Genomic DNA, 20328 nt, shown 5'->3' with positions numbered 1-20328 from the left:
CACGGCCGCGAGCCGCAGCGCGCGAGAGGACATGTCTCCACTGGTCCTCACTGCTCGTGTCTCTGTGGAAAAACAAGATTAGGGATCGTTTCAAAAAAAAAAAAAAAAAGTTTCCTTACAGAAATCTCCACTTCGGTACCAGAGGTGGAATTTAAGTACATTTACTCGAGTACTGCAGTATTTCCATTTTATGCTGCTTTATACTTTGACTCCACTACATTTTAGAGGGAAATATGCACTTTTTTACTTCACTACATTTATGTATTAACAAATACATTATGATATAGTATTATTATAGATTAATCTACCCAGTGATGCTTACACATCATTATAATGCAGAGTTATAATATACTTTATTCTGAAATGGGCCTACTTGTAGTTTTGGTGCTTTAAAGGTGCATTGCGTAAGAAAATTAGGGAGCAGCCTGTCACAGATCAGGTTATACTGTACTGTACTTATCAACCTGTAAATGCACTTTTGTACTTTACGCTTATTTTAGCTTTTATACTTTGTACACACTTTTGTACTTAATTTATCTTAGCTGTATTATAGTGTATGATACTTTGATTTGCACATCTTTTATTTCTTTCTAGAAATAATTGTCTCGTTGCGGACTTATTTTATTATTATTTCTATTTCTATTTCTATTAGTACTTCTATCCCTGTGTGCACTGACGTGACAGTGAGCAGCTTTAACGAAAGAGTTTCCCCTCAATAAAGATCAATAAAGTATTTCTGATACTGATACTAAATATGTGGACGCGTGTTCCCAACTTTTATAAATATATATCGGGCTGTGTGTACCGATCAGGACCACGACTCTTTACTTATATTTACTAAAGTCAGCAACAACAACCGGAAGTTTTCTGGAGAAATCCAATACCATGACATGTGATGTAACTAACGTTAGCTGGGTTGTTCGTTAGCAACCTGTCGCTACAGTTGCTGCTGCGAAGCTAACAGAGAGGACGAGACGGTTTCCCAGAGCGAGCACAGCAGCTCCAGACAGCGATACACACAACTCACCTGCTGCTACAGCTAACATCACAACAGCAGCACATGTTGGCTAACCAGAAAGGAAGCTGAGTGTCTGTGGGCAAGTCGTTTAACGTCACCTGACCCACAAATCATGGCTGGAACAGTGCTGTGCGGCTCGGTCCGAGCCACTTTGCTTGTTTCCCATTTACAGAGCCGGGGCTGAGTACAAACACCGGAGGTTTCTTCAGCGCGCACACTGAGCGGACAGACAAACACACGGGCCGGTACAGGTACATCACCGCGAGGGAAGTAAATCAGAGATGCTCACTCTAAAGGAGAAGTTCGATAAGTCCCACAGACTGAGCGCTGCCAGAGCTCATGTACAAATATGAAGACACAAGACACGGCAGAGCAGAATAAAATGAGATTACGAACGAGTCATTAGAACTGTGTCAGGAAACTGAAAACGATGCATGTCGGTTTTATGACTGTGATGGTTTCTGTTAGTTATATTTGGCACATCAGAAATGAGGAGCTGTGTGGTCGACACACAGAAATGTGCTTTTGTCTGTTCTCATTTGTTCTACTGACCTAAAATCAATCAAGATGTATGTAAATTAAATATGAGGATGGTAAACACCTGGAATTACCAGCCGAGTTGAAGCACGGTGGCTTCAGTCGGTGTGGGTCAACTGGCAGAAACTAAAACCCTGAAAGAGAAGACGACAACAGAAAGCCGCACCACGGCCGGGAATCAACCTGTAATTTTGTCCATAGTGTGATTTTACGTTGGTCTGTTCTGAACACACGACATCCATTTCCTGTCTGTCCGTCCTGGGAGAGGGACCCCTCCTCTGCTGCTCTTCCTGAGCTTTCTTCCACTTTTTTTCCCTGTTTAAAGGGTTTTTTGGGGAGTTTTTCCTGATCCAGATCGAGGGTCTGAGGACAGAGGGAGTCCTGTGCTGTACAGATTGTAAAGCCCCCTTGAGGCAAATTGTGATTTGTGATATTGGGCTGTATAAATAAAAATAAACTTGACTCGGAAGCCCACCACCCACAGGTGGAGCACTGGGAGCATCCTACCTGTGAAAAGGACAACGCGAACTAATGTGCCACCACAAACCAGATCACCATCACACGGCACGGCACCAGAAACACAGAGAGACACCGATCCTCTGTGAATACTTTGCGTCGCCCTGCACATTTGCAAACTTGCACTCCAGCATGTGCGGAGTTCTGTAGTTTGCTTAGCAAATGAAACGTTTGGATCTGGAGTCCTTGAGTCTGCGACAGGGAAGCTCCTGCCGCTCGGCCTGTGAGCTGCTCTGGAAATGATCAGAGTCCCTCTGCTGGCCGAAGCCGAGCTGCACAACCCTGCAGGCTGACAGCAGACGCATCACACTGAGGCCTGCACCCGAAGTCCAGGTCCTTAACAGTTAAATGTCGGATTGACTCGGGAAGCAAACAGTAGTTGAGATCAAGAACTGGACCAAATTGTTTCATCCTTCTGACTTTGTTTAAATATGCATCATAAACACACCACCCAAGGTCATTTTCAGCCACCCATTGTGAACGTATGTTGTTTTATTTATTTATTTATTCATATTCCCCCGATTATTTTCTCTCTCTCCCTCTTCATCTTCATATGGTTTGGATTTCGGTTGTTATGTTCATTCTCTCAATAAAGTAAAGTTGCAAATATATATATGGAAATGTAGCCACAAGCGGCAATTCCAGGGTTCAAGCCAACGCGGAGCGTTAGAGGTTTCCAGCTGTTGATCTGGTCAAATGTGGCCTAGACGTGAAAAAAGCAGCGAAATCTCCCCTTTTTTTTTTTTTGCATTTTCATAAATAGAGCGATGAAAACAGTTTCTGATTCGTAGTCTGATTCGTCTTATGCCGCGCACATGTTTTGCATTTGTAGCGCCCCCTAGTGGTCGATTTGAAGGAGACTTTCAGGGCCTGTTTCAGGTACGTAGTTTCGTGATGATTGGCCCAACGGTTGTTGGCTTTGGTCTGTTTATGTGCTGAGCCACGCCCCTTTTGGAGTTCATTGGTCAGTCTCTCGAAAACTGAATACATTTTGATAAGCTTCGTCCAATGATGATCCATCAAAACATTGGCAGCAATCGGACCTACGGTTCAGGAGGAGAAAATTCAAAATGGCAGAAAATCTACTTCAGTGGTGCGAGAGGCTTTTTTGTAGCGCACGCTGAGCTGGACTTGTGAGAGAAATTTCAAGTCAGTCTGACTTACAGTGTGAGGGGCGTGGCCTGTTCAAAATAGCATTTTTGGGCCTTAATTGCAGCGCCACCATGTGGCCGATTGGGCTCATATTTCTGTGGAAGCTCTTGCACATCATCTCCAGCTACTGCGCCAAGTTTCGTGTTTCTAGCTCATTCCGGCTCACGGGAATTTGAGCCGCGGCATAAGACAAATAATAATAATAAACCGACACAAACTCAAATATAAGTAACAGTATTTTTCTCTGAAATGTTGTGGAGTAGAAGTATATAGTGCTGCAGCATGATATTATAATAAAGTACCTCAAAATTGACTTAAGTACAGTACTTGAGTAAAAGAAAGAAATATTAGACTCATAGAAAGACACTGACAACTCGGCAAGTTAAAAATACCACAAAAATGTTCAAAGAAATAAAAAACTTATATCATACACATTATTATCACGTATATGTTTAGGTTCATCGTGTGTGTGAATTAGCAAAAATACAAAGAAAATAAATGCCAGCACACGAAATGAACAGAAGAGTTCAACAAATCAGCAGACAACAACCACGTAGAACGAAAAAAATAAATACATGAATAAAAGAAAAGAAGAATTGGACATCATGAATTAAATGTGATGAAATTTCTTTTTTAAAATCTTTAAAAGACAGCGAGCTCCTGATAACGCGTACTTTGGTATTCCACATCTGTACAGATATCTGAGGCGGAGGGTTTCAGGTGAATTTGAGTCAAAAATCGGATTCTCTGAGTCATAACTCCGTCGCATCTTAACGCACAGACATGATGCGCATTTCTTTAGATTCAGTGCGACTTCCACTTTCCGAGGATATCATTATCTTTGTACATCGTGAATAACAGCACATAAATCCATTTACAAATCATAGAAAAAAGATGCTCCAGAACCTGCCTGAGAATCCTGCTGTTTTTAAGTTTCCTTCAGTCTCACAGTGATCCAGAGACCGCCGTCTGTCCGTCCACGGGTCCACTGCAGACAGGAGCTGCTGACTGCTGGTTCGGCTGCTTTTAATGGGGACAGTTTGCCAAAATGTAAACAAATACAGGCTAAAAAACAGGGCCTCAAGTTGTAGCTAACAGCTGCCATGGCAACATTATACTTCCTGTTACACTCTCCAAAGCATTATGGGAACTGTAGTTAAAAAAACTTAGAGCATCTGCCATGATAGTGATAGTCAGGGCAGCACAATTATTCTAGAGTTCAAATCTAAACATTATCGAAATCACAATATGGCCAAGTGCAATATCCAAACCGCAGAAGCTGCGATTTTTTGATGAAGGTAAAATGTGTGAAAAAACATCTTTATAAATTACTGCGGAGCTGCAGAGACGCCCCGGACTACACATCTGGTTCTGCAGATGTAAGAAAACATGTTTGTTTGGTGCAGACCCCGACAAATGTCACGTCATCATGATGTTAATAGTTGTTTCAGTGAAAATTAAAATTGTGATGCAAAAATTATCGTTCCCACTAATCGTGAATCATATCACAATCGTAATATTTGTCAGTATAATCACAATATGATTTTTTACCATATCGTGCAGCCCCAGTGATAGTACTGATTGATAGTATTGATACACAATACTCTCCTCCCTCCAGTCATATACAGATATTTGCAGTGTGTTTTTGTGTATTTACTTAGTGATCATTTTTAACAGTCATTCGCTTTTATACGATAATATCAAACAAAGAGAGCCACGTGGATCTGTGTAGAAATATATTTTCTCAGACAAATGCTACACAGTCGTTACAGTCCGTCGCAATCGCAGTAATTACTCAACAGCTGCAAATACCCATGGTGCAACAGGAAACAAAAACAGATGACGTGCAAAATGACAGAAGTGGTGATTCGGCGGAGAGAGTATCTGTAACGCAGCGTTTCTCTCTTTACCTGGAGCTCAGGTAAGCAACACACAGATGAACTTCACATTCAGTATCCATAAATGCACTTGCATATAATTTATGTTCAGTCATGCAAAACACTTACAAATGACAGTTTACACAGATCCCAATACCTTCACATACACTCCAGAGGTTATTAACCGATAAGCGCGTGGCAGAACAGTGACGTTAATGCAGCCTAACTGTACACATCACACTAACGTTTGGTGGAAAAACAGATTCAAGGTGCAATAAGTCAGTTCTGTATCTTCAAGCCGAGATATTAACTTTTTGTGTCGTCGGAACACGTTTCCTGGAAAAATACAGAATATGAATGTTCATATGGTTCATCTTTATGGAAGATTTAAAATGCCTAAATAAAAACAAAGAAATAAAGTGAAATACAATACACATTGTTTTATGTTTTTCCTTTTTATGAATGCATTTACTGTCGTTATTAAATGAACAATAATTGCAGCATAGACCTGCCAACAATACATACAAAGAACTGTCATTAAGAGGTAGAAGAAGTACCACAGTGTAGAAATACTGTGTTTTACCTAAGTAAATGTACTTAAAGTGCCAAAAGTACTCATCATGCAGAATAGCCCATCAATAAAGTTTTATCTCATCTTAATCTATAATAATACATCATCATTTATTTGTTGATTATATTTTATATTATAAATCTGAATCTGCAAAGTAACTAGTAACTGAAGTTATCAAATACATGAAAATGGAAATACTCAAGTGAAGTACAAGTGCCTCAAAATTGTACTCAAGTACAGCACTTTAGTTACTGAAGGAGCTTTTTCTTTTTTCGACATGGAAACGCATCGTCCATGCAAAAAAATGAAAAACAATCAACTGTCCAGTCACAGCTTGGGGGAATGACAAATTACGACAGTAAATGCATACATAAAAACGAAGTATATATAATAATAATAATAATGTGTATTGCATTATACTTCATTTCTGTGTTTGATTTGTTTTTGTTAAGGCATTCTAAATCTTCCATACATCTTCAGCAGGTGGTGGTGATAGAAAACATTCCTCCATCTCATGTCGGTGATGTGAATAAGCCTCAGCTTCCCCAACGCACACAACAACGAGTCGCATTCGTCGGTTAGCACCTGATATCACTTTGCTTTGATACATTTTAAAAACATGAATACTTTTGGGATAAAATATACGTAAACCAGTAAAGTGATGTTGTTGACTTGTAAACCAAGTGCAGGTAAAAGACTGTGGTGGAGGAAGTACTCAGATCCTTTACTGAAGTAAAAGTACAAATACTACACTGTAAAAAATACTGTAGTGCAGAAGTATTATTAGAAAAATGTCCTTAAAGTATTCAAAGTAAAAGTACTCGGTGCAGTGCAGCGTCCCTGTGGCTGCTGTGCTGTTATATATTCTATCATCAGGTTATTATTCCTCGTGCATTAATGTAAAGCAGGATGTTGCTGCTGCAGCTGGTGGAGCTGGAGCTCATGTTGAACTGGTTTGTATCGGACTGCAGCTGATGATGCTTTTCATTCTGGATCCATCTGCTGATTCTTTTCTCCATCGATCGATCGATCCATCGGTTTGTAAAACTGGTGAAAACAGTGAGAAACGCCGTCACGACGACCCAGAGCCCAAAGTGACGCCTTTAATCTTCTTTTGTACAACTAACCGTCCAAACCTCAAAAATATTACAACTACATTATATAGTGTTAGAAGCCATTTATTAAATGTTTATATACTGCTTATAAATGCTAAATAGGGGGACTTAAAGTTCTGCTAAAATGTCAAAACAATGTCTATTACATATGTCCTGCATGGGCTACTGTCCTTTTTTAAACACAATGTTTTTTAATGTGCAAAGATGCAGAGATGGAAGAAGAACTCAGATCTTTAACTTAAGTAAAGGTAACAATACTACAGAGTATAAATACTCTGTTACAAGTACAGTTCCTGCATTCAAAATATACAGAAGTATTATCAGCAAAATATACTTTAAGTATCAAAAGCAAAAGTACTCATTCTGCAGAATGGCCAGAATATTATTACTGGATTATAATTATTAATATATATAAGAATCACTTTAATGTTGCAGCTGGTAAAGATGGGGCTAAATGTAATTACTTTATATACTGCTGTATATACTTATAATAATACAACGTAATTTATTTGTTGATTATATTTTGGATTATTAATCTGCAAAGTAACTAAAGTTATCAAAATAAATGTAGTGGAGTAGTATAGTATAGTATATATAGTATAAAGTAGCAGAAAATGAAAATACTAAAGTACAAGTACCTCAAAACTGAGTAAATGTACTTGGCGTTATTTTGCATCGTGTGCTCTCGTAGTGTGCAGACAGACACCACCCGTGCACGCTATCGACCTTTCAATTTCTAGTCTCGGAGCCCAAGCCGAAATACCCCCGATGACATCACCATGACATCATCACTCCATCCAGACCCACAGACTGACATTTTGCAGGTGTTTACACAGGCGGGCGCACTCCTGAACTGAACTCGATGCGTGGAACTACAGGAACGGTCCTTTAACCGCAAAACAACATGAAAGGAAACGATGTTGGAGTGTAAAAACTGATTGATCAGTTTGAATTGCCATGGCAACACCCGCCTCCCAGACAGAAATCCAGTTGATGCTATTTTGTAGAAAGCACATAAAGGAGCAGTTCATGAATTTAACATGCAAAGTGTAACGTGGATTTTACCAAATCCGCCGCGTTTCATACGAGGTGTTGCTTACTGAGTGCGTATGTGTAAATACTGTCACACGTGGAACAGCGGTGGCAGTAATAACATGCAACTCGATCTGTAACATTAGACACTGACAACACATCCAGTTAAAAATGCCACGAAAACATACAGAAATAAAAAACTTGCAACGCTTCCATGCAACAGTAGCACACCTTCGAACATGCATACCCTTTATAACGCACGCATGTACATTCATAACACACATTATTATCACGTATATATGTTTAGGTTCATCCTGCGTGTGGAGTGTTGTTACAAGAAATAAAAGGGATTTAAAAAACATTAAGTATTTCTTTACAAGATTTAGAAAATAAATCCGTGTCTTTTCACAGTAACAAAACAAAAACAACAGTTACAACTTCTCTTAATAATCAAAATATGCAAGAACTGTATAAATAACATAGTTTACAGTGTTTACAGGGGAGTGTTCCCGCAGAGAGGACCGAGAGAGACGTGACTCAGCAGCTAGCTCGGGTTTGTCCTCCTGCGTTTGTTGGGACTTTGTCCGGGGTCGACCTTCAGCTCACGGTACTGCATCTGTCCATCAAAACACACACACACACACACACACACACACACACACACACACACACACACAGAGTCAGGTAGACGCAAACACACAGATGAAACTACCGTGACAGATTCAGACTCTGTGAGCACTAACACACCTGTGGCGTTCATGTTTGTTTGTTCACAATTTCACAAACTCTAGTCTCCAATTCAAAGAGCAGAAAACGGCCCGGTTCAGACAGTTGTTCTGGGCTGCACTACCGCAGCGTTTATTTGTTCACGGCAGCCATATTATTTGCTTAAGAACACTAATATATCAAGACCCTCTGGCTGTGTACCACATATCCAGCTTTGGAAAAGATCTCACAGTAATTTGACTAATCGTGTCTAGTTTAAAGATGTTTTAAGACATAAAAATACTCATCTTGGAATAATAATCTGTGTCTACTATGGTTTTTACACAATAAAGTTAAAAAAATCTTACATTTACTTCTCCTCCTTCATTGTAAAATCTCCGAATATGTAAATATTGTTCATTTCAAATGTTTAACTGCTGAAACTAATGACTTTGCTTCGTCCCTTGTTTTAAGTTATGATGTGCCTCATCTTGTTCACGTTCTACGTCACTGTGTGCATGTTTTTCGAGGGACTGCAGATTAACTTTAAGCTGCAACATTTGTGTTTAATGAACCTTACAAGTTAAATATGAATAAAACAAAGAAGAATAAAACAAAAAAAAGCCCTCTGCAAAGCTCCTCTTCATCATCCATCACCGAATCCAAAACATCCAAACTGAGCAGTGAAGGAAACGGCTTCATTCATTCCTGCATTTCCATACTGATCTTTTGCATGTTCTGCATCTGGACTACATCTTCCACATGCTCTCCACATGCAGCACACCTCTATTCACAAAGCTCCTAATCACGCTTCCTCCTTTGCACACCAAAGTCTAGATGAGTCACCCACCACTTGGACATCGGAGGGAACTCTGGAAAGAAAGTCGAGAAGCTCGTTGTTGTCAATCATGTACGGGTCACGAAGCTTCTTGGTGAACTTATTCACACCTGCAGAAGAAAGAAATCCGTTTTGAGTACATTTAGGTGTTCTCCGTGTCGGTGTAAACTGCTGTTGGAATAAAATCAGGACTGACCCCAGGCCAGCACAAGGTATCGAAGAGGTATGAGGTAGAGAAGAAGTGTGGCCGAACACAAGGCAGCGATCGCCAGCCAGCTTAGAAAAGGCACTGTCCAGTTAACGGTGCTGCAGAGGAAGAAACACAGTCACGTAAGAACGCGACATCTCTACGTGTGCGTTGCCCTCTGGTGTCACGGCGGCGTGGTACGAACAAAATGATAACATGAACAGAAGTTTAATGTCAGTTCAACTCGATGAGTATGACTGAGCACGTTAATCTCACTGTAAAGTTACACCCGGCCTGAACTGAAGGGCTGGACTAGTGCGTCTTTTCTTAATGTTTCACTACTTGCTGACATTTCCCACCTGCATGCTGCTTTCATGTTTCATGCAGTCCTACTGAATAACATAACAACATCTCCTGCTGCCTTCATGAATACATCAGACATAATCAATCCAGCACATACAGTAACAACCTGTACGGAAATATAACGCGTTAATCAATGTACACAGCATCAGCGTCAAAGTTTCAATTTCCACAGGAATACGTTTCTGAAGCGTCTGTTCTTCAGCAGCCACGTTCAGAATATAGTTTAGACTTGTTTTAATGACGTTTTCCATGTTTTACAGCATAAATACACGTTTTTCAGCTCATTTAGATGGTAACAGATGGTTTACATCAATCACTGAGTTTAAATGTCAGCACAGTCGATCTCACAGCTCTTAGTAATCTCTATGTTTGTACATTTTAAATAATGATAAGAAAGATTATAAAGACTAAATCCAACTGAAACTGTATAAAAAATATGATTTTATAAAGCGAGGAGGACATACTCATATACCGCCTTAGTGTTACCCACTTCTTTATCCTCTCGCCGTACGACGCCACTTCATCCAGAGCGCTCTGCACACTGATGAACACGTCCTGGATGGCGTACAGTTTATCCATGAAGCCCTTGTGCTCTGACTCCTGACAGGAACGAGGGGAAAGATCGGTGTTTTGACATTTAGTACGGTAAACCGGCCGACATCACGCATGAATGCACAGCTGTTGCGTGACGACACTACCTTGTCCTCTTTATCCTCTTCATCATCTTCACATTCAAACATGGCCTCCATGGACTGCAGCAGAAAAGGAAGCAATAAACATTTAACAGTTTGAGAGAGAGAGAGAGAGAGAGAGAGAGAGAGAGACGTTCATTGAAAAGAATGCGTTTTCCCCGTTTCCTCACCATGTCACCTGTTTCCCTGCTCGAGGAGAAGAAGTAGTTCCAGACCAGCAGCAGCAGCAGAGCCAGCGGCAGCATGTAGAGCTCGAAGTTCCACACCACCACCACAAACAGCTGGACATGAAATCCAAGAACACACCACACTGGCTGATTCTCATTCGTCGTACATGTCTCCTCAGTTCCCTCACGTGCGCCTTGGTCCTAAATCATCTCCCACGTAAGAAGTGAGGAAGAGATCTGAGGAGGACTCCGACTCTGAACCGTCATCTGACGTGACATCAGTTTCTAATGACGGCGGCTTTAACTGGCCTGCAGTCTCGTACAGTTCGTATTTGCACAGATATTGTGATAATAATAATGACGCACAGTTACTACTGCGGGCCCAGCGATGTCCTCCATCATGTCTCCGCAAAATAAACAAGCATCTGCACATTCATTACAAATCTGGATTTTGTGTTCGAATGGTGAACAGATTTATCAAACCGCTAAGTAGTTACCGCTTAGACACTAAATACACATTTCTACTGGCAGAAAAGCTTTTTTAATTTGCTTCTGTATTTATTGATATTCTTTGATCTGTAGAAGTAATTTAGTACCTTACATGCTTCGGGGAAAGTGGAAATGTGATGAATGATGAACGTTGTTTTATGCTTCCTTTATTAATCAGACCCACAGTTTCCACAGGTCCGATCATCTGAACTAGATGCTGAATCAGATCACAAATAAAATGTAAACCTGGGAGTAAAAGGCGTCACTTCGATCTGTAATTTGTAGCCGTGTAAAACTGCAGTCCGATCAGCTGTGTCGTCCAATCACTAACTTACTTCCAATAAAGAGGCGTGTCGGTCAGTGTACATTTACTCAGGCACTGTACTTAAATTCAAATTAGAAGTACTTGTACTTTGCTATTACTAGTATTTCCATTTTATGCAACTTCATACTTCTACTGCGCCACATCTCAGAGGCAGATATTGGAATCAGCTGGAAAACGCATCGTCACAGAGCTGAAAACAGGCTGTTTCTCTCATGAAAAGTCGACTTTTTAGAGATACGTGGTTCTCGCAGGACGGCGACGCTGCAAACACGTGATGATCTTATAGACCATGATGCATTGCTGCAGATTAAACTCCCCAACAGTATATAAAGCAGTTAAAATGAGCTCAACCTTAAACATCTGCAGCAGCAAAATGCAACACACACATGAATGCAGCAGGAATATGAATCCAGAAACATCAGATATAATAAAACACTGACGGGAGCGTTTTACTGCACAGGGACGACTTTCACTTTAGTAAACGATCTGAATACTTCTTCCACCGCTGGAGTCGGTCTGATAAAAGATATCACCCGATATGTGTGTGTGTGTGTGCATCAGTGTGTTTTATACCACAAAGGAGATGATGCTCCTCTGTGCAGACTCCCATTCAAAGCAGCTGTTGATGTACGTCCCATAGCTAATCAGGACCATGATGCACCGCTTCACACGGTTAAAGTTCTGCTGCAGCAACTGAAACACACAAAGTGCACATTATAATACTCTGATAACGGTTAAAGTTTTATAAAGCATATATAATAATATTTCTATCATTTTAGACAGTTATACTTAGGAATACTTCAGAAGTAAGTCTGGCGATATTCTATATGTTTCTTATTGTCAATAAACCAGCAGTGAACGTCTCTGCTAACAGGTGTGTGTGTGTGAATCACAGCTGATGGATCTTCTTCCTCCATCGTTGATCAGAAACTATTAAAACACATCAGTGAGCCGCTCTGTTGCCCTGGGTGACATGTTCCTTCATCACCATGAACACACACACTGTAGTTTATTCTGACTCCGCCCCACACACACCGTCCTGCTGCCCCAAACACTCACTACAGCACCACATGTGGATTCATCCGCCGCTGGAAATAGTCCCCAACAGATGCTCTGTTTCCTCCTGTTAGTCTGATAAAAACTACAGCGAGCAGCTGTTTGAGGAAATGACTGAGCCTTTTTAAACAGGAAACTATATATCTGTGAGGTGTTTTTAAAGATTTACATCTTCAGCAGGAACCAACGGGCTCACAGCTGAGAGCCGCAGACAGGAAGTCAGACGGTGCTGAGAGACGGACTGACATGTTGATTTGTTAACAATAAGAAAAATATAAAATATCACCAGCCTTATCCTTTAAATATGCTGCTAAAAAGCTTTCTGTACATACCACCCGTACAGTCATCAAGGGGCATCATATGTTAATAAATCCTCACAACTGTTTAAATCCTGTTTGATTGTTCAGTATTAATTGTTTTTTATCTTATATTTTTTACCGTTAGATGTGCTAACAACAATATATAATATGAACTCCTGCATTAAGGCCCTTAATTTTGCATTAAAGCTGCATAACGAGCTATAAATCGCGCCCTACATCTCTTCACTCGTCTTATCACGATTAACATGATAGTAAATAATAATGCACATAAACATACCTGCTTGGAGACTTTTGGTTCTTCCTCGATGTATTTCTGCTCTGCGGGGACGACGGTCTTCAAAGCAGCTTTAACCTAAAGAGAAAAACCCCCAAACTTAGAGCGGGTCATGTGACCGAGGCATTACAGCTGTTAGCTGAGAGTCATGGAGGTATAATAAGACCTGGATGTGGCGCCGCCGCTCAGCCTTGCAGCCAATTTTTTTCCAGTGGCCACTCGCGGTATTGCAACGAAAAATTCCTCTGCGGCCCAAAAAGCATTTTCCCCATAGGCCACCATTATAAAAGAGCGGGGAGAAACACTATGGTTTTTATTCAGTGGGCCGCATACTCCGGAAGTAAATGCAGAAGCTAGAAAACCTTTTTGCCGTATGCGCCAGGCGAGCAATTCTCATGAATGAACAGGCGCCATCTTGGGGTCCGGTATCCAGTTCTAATAATACATCCATGGAAGAAGTACTCAGATAAAAGCCATGCATTCAAAATTCTACTCAAGTACAAGTACACAAGTATTATCAGCAAAATGTACTAAAGTATCAGCAGTAAAACGTCTCCTGTGACTGATATCTGATTCTGTCTGACATTATTAGATTGTTAATACTGATGCATCAACGTTAGAGCAGCGTTTTACTGTTGTAGCTGCTCGAGGTGGAGCTAGTTTTAACTGCTTTATATAAAGTTAGCTAGTTTTAACTACTTTATATACAGTTAGCTAGTTTTAACTACTTTATATACAGTTAGCTAGTTTTAACTGCTTTATATACAGTTAGCTAGTTTTAACTGCTTTATATACAGTTAGCTAGTTTTAACTGTTTTATATACAGTTAGCTAGTTTTAACTGCTTTATACACAGTTAGCTAGTTTTAACTGCTTTATATACAGTTAGCAAGTTTTAACTGCTTTATATACAGTTAGCTAGTTTTAACTGTTTTATATACAGTTAGCTAGTTTTAACTGCTTTATACACAGTTAGCTAGTTTTAACTGCTTTATATACAGTTAGCAAGTTTTAACTGCTTTATATACAGTTAGCAAGTTTTAACTGCTTTATATTCAGTTAGCTAGTTTTAACTGCTTTATATACAGTTAGCAAGTTTTAACTGCTTTATGTACTGTTAGCTAGTTTTAACTGTTTTATATACAGTTAGCTAGTTTTAACTGCTTTATATACAGTTAGCTAGTTTTAACTGTTTTATATACAGTTAGCTAGTTTTAACTGCTTTATATACAGTTAGCAAGTTTTAACTGCTTTATGTACTGTTAGCTAGTTTTAACTGTTTTATATACAGTTAGCAAGTTTTAACTGCTTTATATACAGTTAGCTAGTTTTAACTGTTTTATATACAGTTAGCTAGTTTTAACTGCTTTATACACAGTTAGCTAGTTTTAACTGCTTTATATACAGTTAGCAAGTTTTAACTGCTTTATATACAGTTAGCAAGTTTGAACTGCTTTATATTCAGTTAGCTAGTTTTAACTGTTTTATATACAGTTAGCTAGTTTTAACTGCTTTATACACAGTTAGCTAGTTTTAACTGCTTTATATACAGTTAGCAAGTTTTAACTGCTTTATATTCAGTTAGCTAGTTTTAACTGCTTTATATACAGTTAGCAAGTTTTAACTGCTTTATGTACTGTTAGCTAGTTTTAACTAATGTATATTCAGTTAGCTAGTTTTAACTGCTTTATATACAGTTAGCTAAATGTAAATACTTTATTTCAGTTGGCTAGTTTTAACTACTTTATATACATTTAGCTAGTTTTAACAGCTTTATATACAGTTAGCTAGTTTTAACTGTTTTATATACAGTTAGCTAGTTTTAACTACTTTATATACATTTAGCTAGTTTTAACAGCTTTATATACAGTTAGCTAGTTTTAACTGTTTTATATACAGTTAGCTAGTTTTAACTCCTTTATATACAGTTAGCTAGTTTTAACTGCTTTATATACATTTAGCTAGTTTTAACAGCTTTATATACATTTAGCTAGTTTTAACTGCTTTATACAGTTAGCTAAATTTAAATACTTTATTTCAGTTGGCTAGTTTTAACTACTTTATATACAGTTAGCTAGTTTTAACTACTTTATATACATTTAGCTAGTTTTAACAGCTTTATATACATTTAGCTAGTTTTAACAGCTTTATATACAGTTAGCTAGTTTTAACTGCTTTATATTCAGTTAGCTAGTTTTAACTGTTTTATATACAGTTAGCTAGTTTTAACTGCTTTATACACAGTTAGCTAGTTTTAACTGCTTTATATACAGTTAGCAAGTTTTAACTGCTTTATATTCAGTTAGCTAGTTTTAACTGCTTTATATACAGTTAGCAAGTTTTAACTGCTTTATGTACTGTTAGCTAGTTTTAACTAATTTATATTCAGTTAGCTAGTTTTAACTGCTTTATATACAGTTAGCTAAATGTAAATACTTTATTTCAGTTGGCTAGTTTTAACTACTTTATATACATTTAGCTAGTTTTAACAGCTTTATATACAGTTAGCTAGTTTTAACTGTTTTATATACAGTTAGCTAGTTTTAACTACTTTATATACATTTAGCTAGTTTTAACAGCTTTATATACAGTTAGCTAGTTTTAACTGTTTTATATACAGTTAGCTAGTTTTAACTCCTTTATATACAGTTAGCTAGTTTTAACTGCTTTATATACATTTAGCTAGTTTTAACAGCTTTATATACATTTAGCTAGTTTTAACTGCTTTATACAGTTAGCTAAATTTAAATACTTTATTTCAGTTGGCTAGTTTTAACTACTTTATATACAGTTAGCTAGTTTTAACTACTTTATATACATTTAGCTAGTTTTAACAGCTTTATATACATTTAGCTAGTTTTAACAGCTTTATATACAGTTAGCTAGTTTTAACTGCTTTATATACATTTAGCTAGTTTTAACAGCTTTATATACAGTTAGCTAGTTTTAACTGCTTTATATACATTTAGCTAGTTTTAACAGCTTTATATACATTTAGCTAGTTTTAACTGCTTTATACAGTTAGCTAAATTTAAATACTTTATTTCAGTTGGCTAGTTTTAACTACTTTATATACAGTTAGCTAGTTTTAACTACTTTATATACATTTAGCTAGTTTTAACAGCTTTATATACAGTTAGCTAGTTTTAACTGCTTTATATACATTTAGCTAGTTTTAACAGCTTTATATACAGTTAGCTAGTTTTAGCTACTTTATATACATTTAGCTAGTTTTAACTGCTTTATATACAGTTAGCAAGTTTTAACTGCTTTATGTACTGTTAGCTAGTTTTAACTACTTTATATACATTTAGCTAGTTTTAACTGCTTTATATACAGTTAGCTAGTTTTAACTGCTTTATATACAGTTAGCAAGTTTTAACTGCTTTATGTACTGTTAGCTAGTTTTAACTACTTTATATACATTTAGCTAGTTTTAACTGCTTTATATACAGTTAGCAAGTTTTAACTGCTTTATGTACTGTTAGCTAGTTTTAACTACTTTATATACATTTAGCTAGTTTTAACTGCTTTATATACAGTTAGCTAGTTTTAACCGCTTTATATACAGTTAGCTAGTTTTAACTGCTTTATATACAGTTAGCTAAATGTAAATACTTTATTTCAGTTGGCTAGTTTTAACTACTTTATATACATTTAGCTAGTTTTAACAGCTTTATATACAGTTAGCTAGTTTTAACTACTTTATATACAGTTAGCTAGTTTTAACTGCTTTATATGCAGTTAGCTAAATGTAAATACTTTATTTCAGTTGGCTAGTTTTAACTACTTTATATACATTTAGCTAGTTTTAACAGCTTTATATACAGTTAGCTAGTTTTAACTACTTTATATACATTTAGCTAGTTTTAACAGCTTTATATACAGTTAGCTAGTTTTAACTACTTTATATACATTTAGCTAGTTTTAACAGCTTTATATACAGTTAGCTAGTTTTAACTGCTTTATATTCTGAAATATTGGGGAAATGTCTCTTTGGTAGAACTGCAAACAACTCATAGACATGAAACTTGCCAGGGAGCCTCAACTAGACACAGCTTTTTTGTAAAAGGTCACAAGCCAAAACTTTTAATAATGTATTTTATAATCTTATCATGCATTTTAAATGTAAAATCTTAATCTGTAAAGAGACGAGTAACTAAAGTTATCAGATAAATGTAATGGAGTAGTGGACACTCACAGTGTTATAGATGACATCAATCTCCAGGTAGATGACTCCTTTGGTCGGGCATGTCAGCTCTTTATTTTTCAACATGTATCCCTTCTGCTCCCCGTTACGGACCTGACAGAAATAAAACATCACATCAAGGTTTGGATTTATACACTTTAAGTATATTAACACGTTTCAAACTAATAAATATACCATGAACCATGCATAAGTGAGTCCAACTGTGTTATCCTTGTCCTGCATTTATGTACAGTGTTGTGATGCGACAAAAAAATAATCCCGACTGCTGGTCCTACTTATGTCTCCTGTTGAATCTTTAGACATGTTTAAATTAAATTTTTTTTCCAACTTGACTATATAAAATAGTACATCACTGATTTAAAGGATACTCGTGTTTACATGGCAACACTTCAAATCTACTTATGACCTTTAAAACCAGTATTTGGGTGTTTTTATGCACCTTAGATTTGTATTTTATTTATTTGTATTTTTTGTTACACTCACATGTAATAAGGGGATGGCCACTTTTCCCAGAAAGTCCGCACTTCTGTCTCTGTCCTCATCAAACACTGTCACCTCCAACACTGAGTGAATGTCTTTCACATTACTGAGCAAAGAGAAAGAGAGAAACAAGACAAAGAGAGGAGGAATAATGGAGTTAGACTATTGTGCCTATATACGGAGCCATTTTGGCGTTTTATTAAATATGAGATTACAGCCATTAAGAGATTTTCACTGCTTAAATTACACCACTGCACCATGAAAACTATAATTATAATTTCTTTGCACACCGAGTTTATCCTTTCATTGTTCAATTTAAGGTAGTATTGTACACCAGAGATCCCAAACATTTTTATAGGATGGTGCATCATCCTGCCTTAAAGAGACCTAACCTCTAGAGAATAAAATTAATACTGGTTTCAGTGGAGATACCATGATGTTGGTTTCAAGGCCTTTTCATGTTAGCAATAACGCTTTAGGGGAAACAGTTTCCACTTTTAGCACAACAATGGAAATATTAACGAATAGCCAGTTGTAGAAGAAGTATTCAGATCTTTTACTTAAGTAAAAGTACCAATACAACAGTGTATCTGAAAAGTAACCAGTAACTACAGCAAAAGTACAATATTTGCCTCTGAGATGTAGTGAAGTATAAAGTATAAGTACTTCAAAACTGTACTAAAGTGCAGTACATGAGTAAATGTACTCAGTTAATTTCCACTACTGTGACTAACAACAGCAATTAGAAGCTCAATTAGAATTATAGGTAATATTACGCATTAATATTAACCAGGTAATGTTAAGCGATACTACGTATTTATATTGATTATATTAGATTATCAAGTACCAGTATAATGAAATGTAAAGATGAATGAGTGATAGTAAGATATGGACACAGAACGAACAATAAACCAATATGAAGTGTGTACAGTATATAGAATGTAACTGTGATATGTGCAATGGAAACAATAAGCCAGTATGTGGTATCTACATTATGTACAGTTCAACAGTTAAATACTGGTCAGCGTGAAATAACAACGGAGCTAAACTTTTTGAACAAAGACAAGAAGAAACAGCTGAAGGAGACAAAGGATTTCTGTGTTATGGAGAGAAAGAGATGAAACGCAGAAGCAGATAAACGTAGACTGGTCGTCACTCACAAGGTGAAGACTTTGCTCCAGTCTGGATTGAGGTTCTTGTAAACAGTGTGTGTCTGTAGTCTGTCGTTATTCAGCTCCAGCACACAGAACGGATCGCTCTTACCTGGGAACACAGTGAAGGGAACCTGAGTGACACTTAACATTCACAGCCTCTGTAGAACGGATCACAGTACAATACGGACAGCACAGGAGCATTAGGTACAAATTACAGGAGTATAAAGTATATTACAGGAGTATGAAGTACATTATGGGAGTATAAAGTATATTACAGGAATATAAAGTACAGTACAGGAGTATAAAGTACATTACAGGAGTATAAAGTACATTACAGGAGTATAAAGTATATTACAGGAGTATAAAGTATATTACAGGAGTATAAAGTATATTACGGGAATATAAAGTACATTACGGAAGTATAAAGTACATTACAGGAGTATAAAGTATATTACGGGAATATAAAGTACATTACGGGAGTATAAAGTATATTACGGGAGTATAAAGTATATTACAGGAGTATAAAGTATATTACGGGAATATAAAGTACATTACGGGAGTATAAAGTACATTACAGGAATATAAAGTATATTACGGGAATATAAAGTACATTACGGGAGTATAAAGTACATTACGGGAGTATAAAGTATATTACGGGAATATAAAGTACATTACGGGAGTATAAAGTACATTACAGGAGTATAAAGTATATTACGGGAATATAAAGTACATTACGGGAGTATAAAGTACATTACAGGAATATAAAGTATATTACTGGAATATAAAGTACATTACGGGAGTATAAAGTATATTACAGGAGTATAAATTATATTACAGGAATATAAAGTACATTACGGGAGTATAAAGTATATTACAGGAATATAAAGTACATTACGGGAGTATAAAGTATATTACAGGAATATAAAGTATATTACGGGAATATAAAGTACATTACTGGAATATAAAGTACATTACGGGAGTATAAAGTATATTGCAGGAGTATAAAGTATATTACAGGAGTATAAAGTACATTATGGGAATATAAAGTATATTACAGGAGTATGAAGTACATTATGGGAGTATAAAGTATATTACAGGAGTATAAAGTATATTATGGGAGTATAAAGTATATTACAGGAGTATAAAATATATTACGGGAGTATAAAGTATATTACGGGAGTATAAAGTATATTACAGGAGTATAAAGTATATTATGGGAGTATAAAGTATATTACAGGAGTATAAAGTATA

The 20328-nt window shown here is 37.0% G+C and overlaps 1 protein-coding gene across 12 annotated transcripts in view; it reads right to left on the bottom strand.

The window, feature by feature from the left end:
* Positions 1–4946: 4946 nt before the first annotated feature.
* The window catches only part of mctp1b (multiple C2 domains, transmembrane 1b), a 40857-nt gene continuing 25475 nt past the window's right edge, over positions 4947–20328 (bottom strand). For 10 of the 12 annotated variants that reach the window (XM_044174366.1, XM_044174367.1, XM_044174368.1 and 7 more), the window contains 11 exons: positions 19084–19186; positions 17927–18029; positions 17435–17536; positions 13238–13312; positions 12158–12277; positions 10774–10884; positions 10610–10663; positions 10402–10511; positions 9558–9667; positions 9374–9471; positions 4947–8434 (listed from right to left, as the gene is read on the bottom strand). In XM_044174366.1, coding sequence (XP_044030301.1) covers positions 8363–8434; positions 9374–9471; positions 9558–9667; positions 10402–10511; positions 10610–10663; positions 10774–10884; positions 12158–12277; positions 13238–13312; positions 17435–17536; positions 17927–18029; positions 19084–19186 — 1058 coding nt within the window. In that variant the 3' untranslated portion in view covers positions 4947–8362. The remainder of the gene's footprint in view (positions 8435–9373; positions 9472–9557; positions 9668–10401; positions 10512–10609; positions 10664–10773; positions 10885–12157; positions 12278–13237; positions 13313–17434; positions 17537–17926; positions 18030–19083; positions 19187–20328) is intronic. The other 2 variants (XR_006375512.1, XR_006375513.1) reach the window with 1 other exon arrangement.

Source organism: Siniperca chuatsi, linkage group LG18, assembly GCF_020085105.1.
Source record: "Siniperca chuatsi isolate FFG_IHB_CAS linkage group LG18, ASM2008510v1, whole genome shotgun sequence".
Classification (NCBI taxonomy): Eukaryota; Metazoa; Chordata; class Actinopteri; order Centrarchiformes; family Sinipercidae; genus Siniperca; species Siniperca chuatsi.
This window is presented reverse-complemented; position numbering and strand designations above follow the sequence as displayed.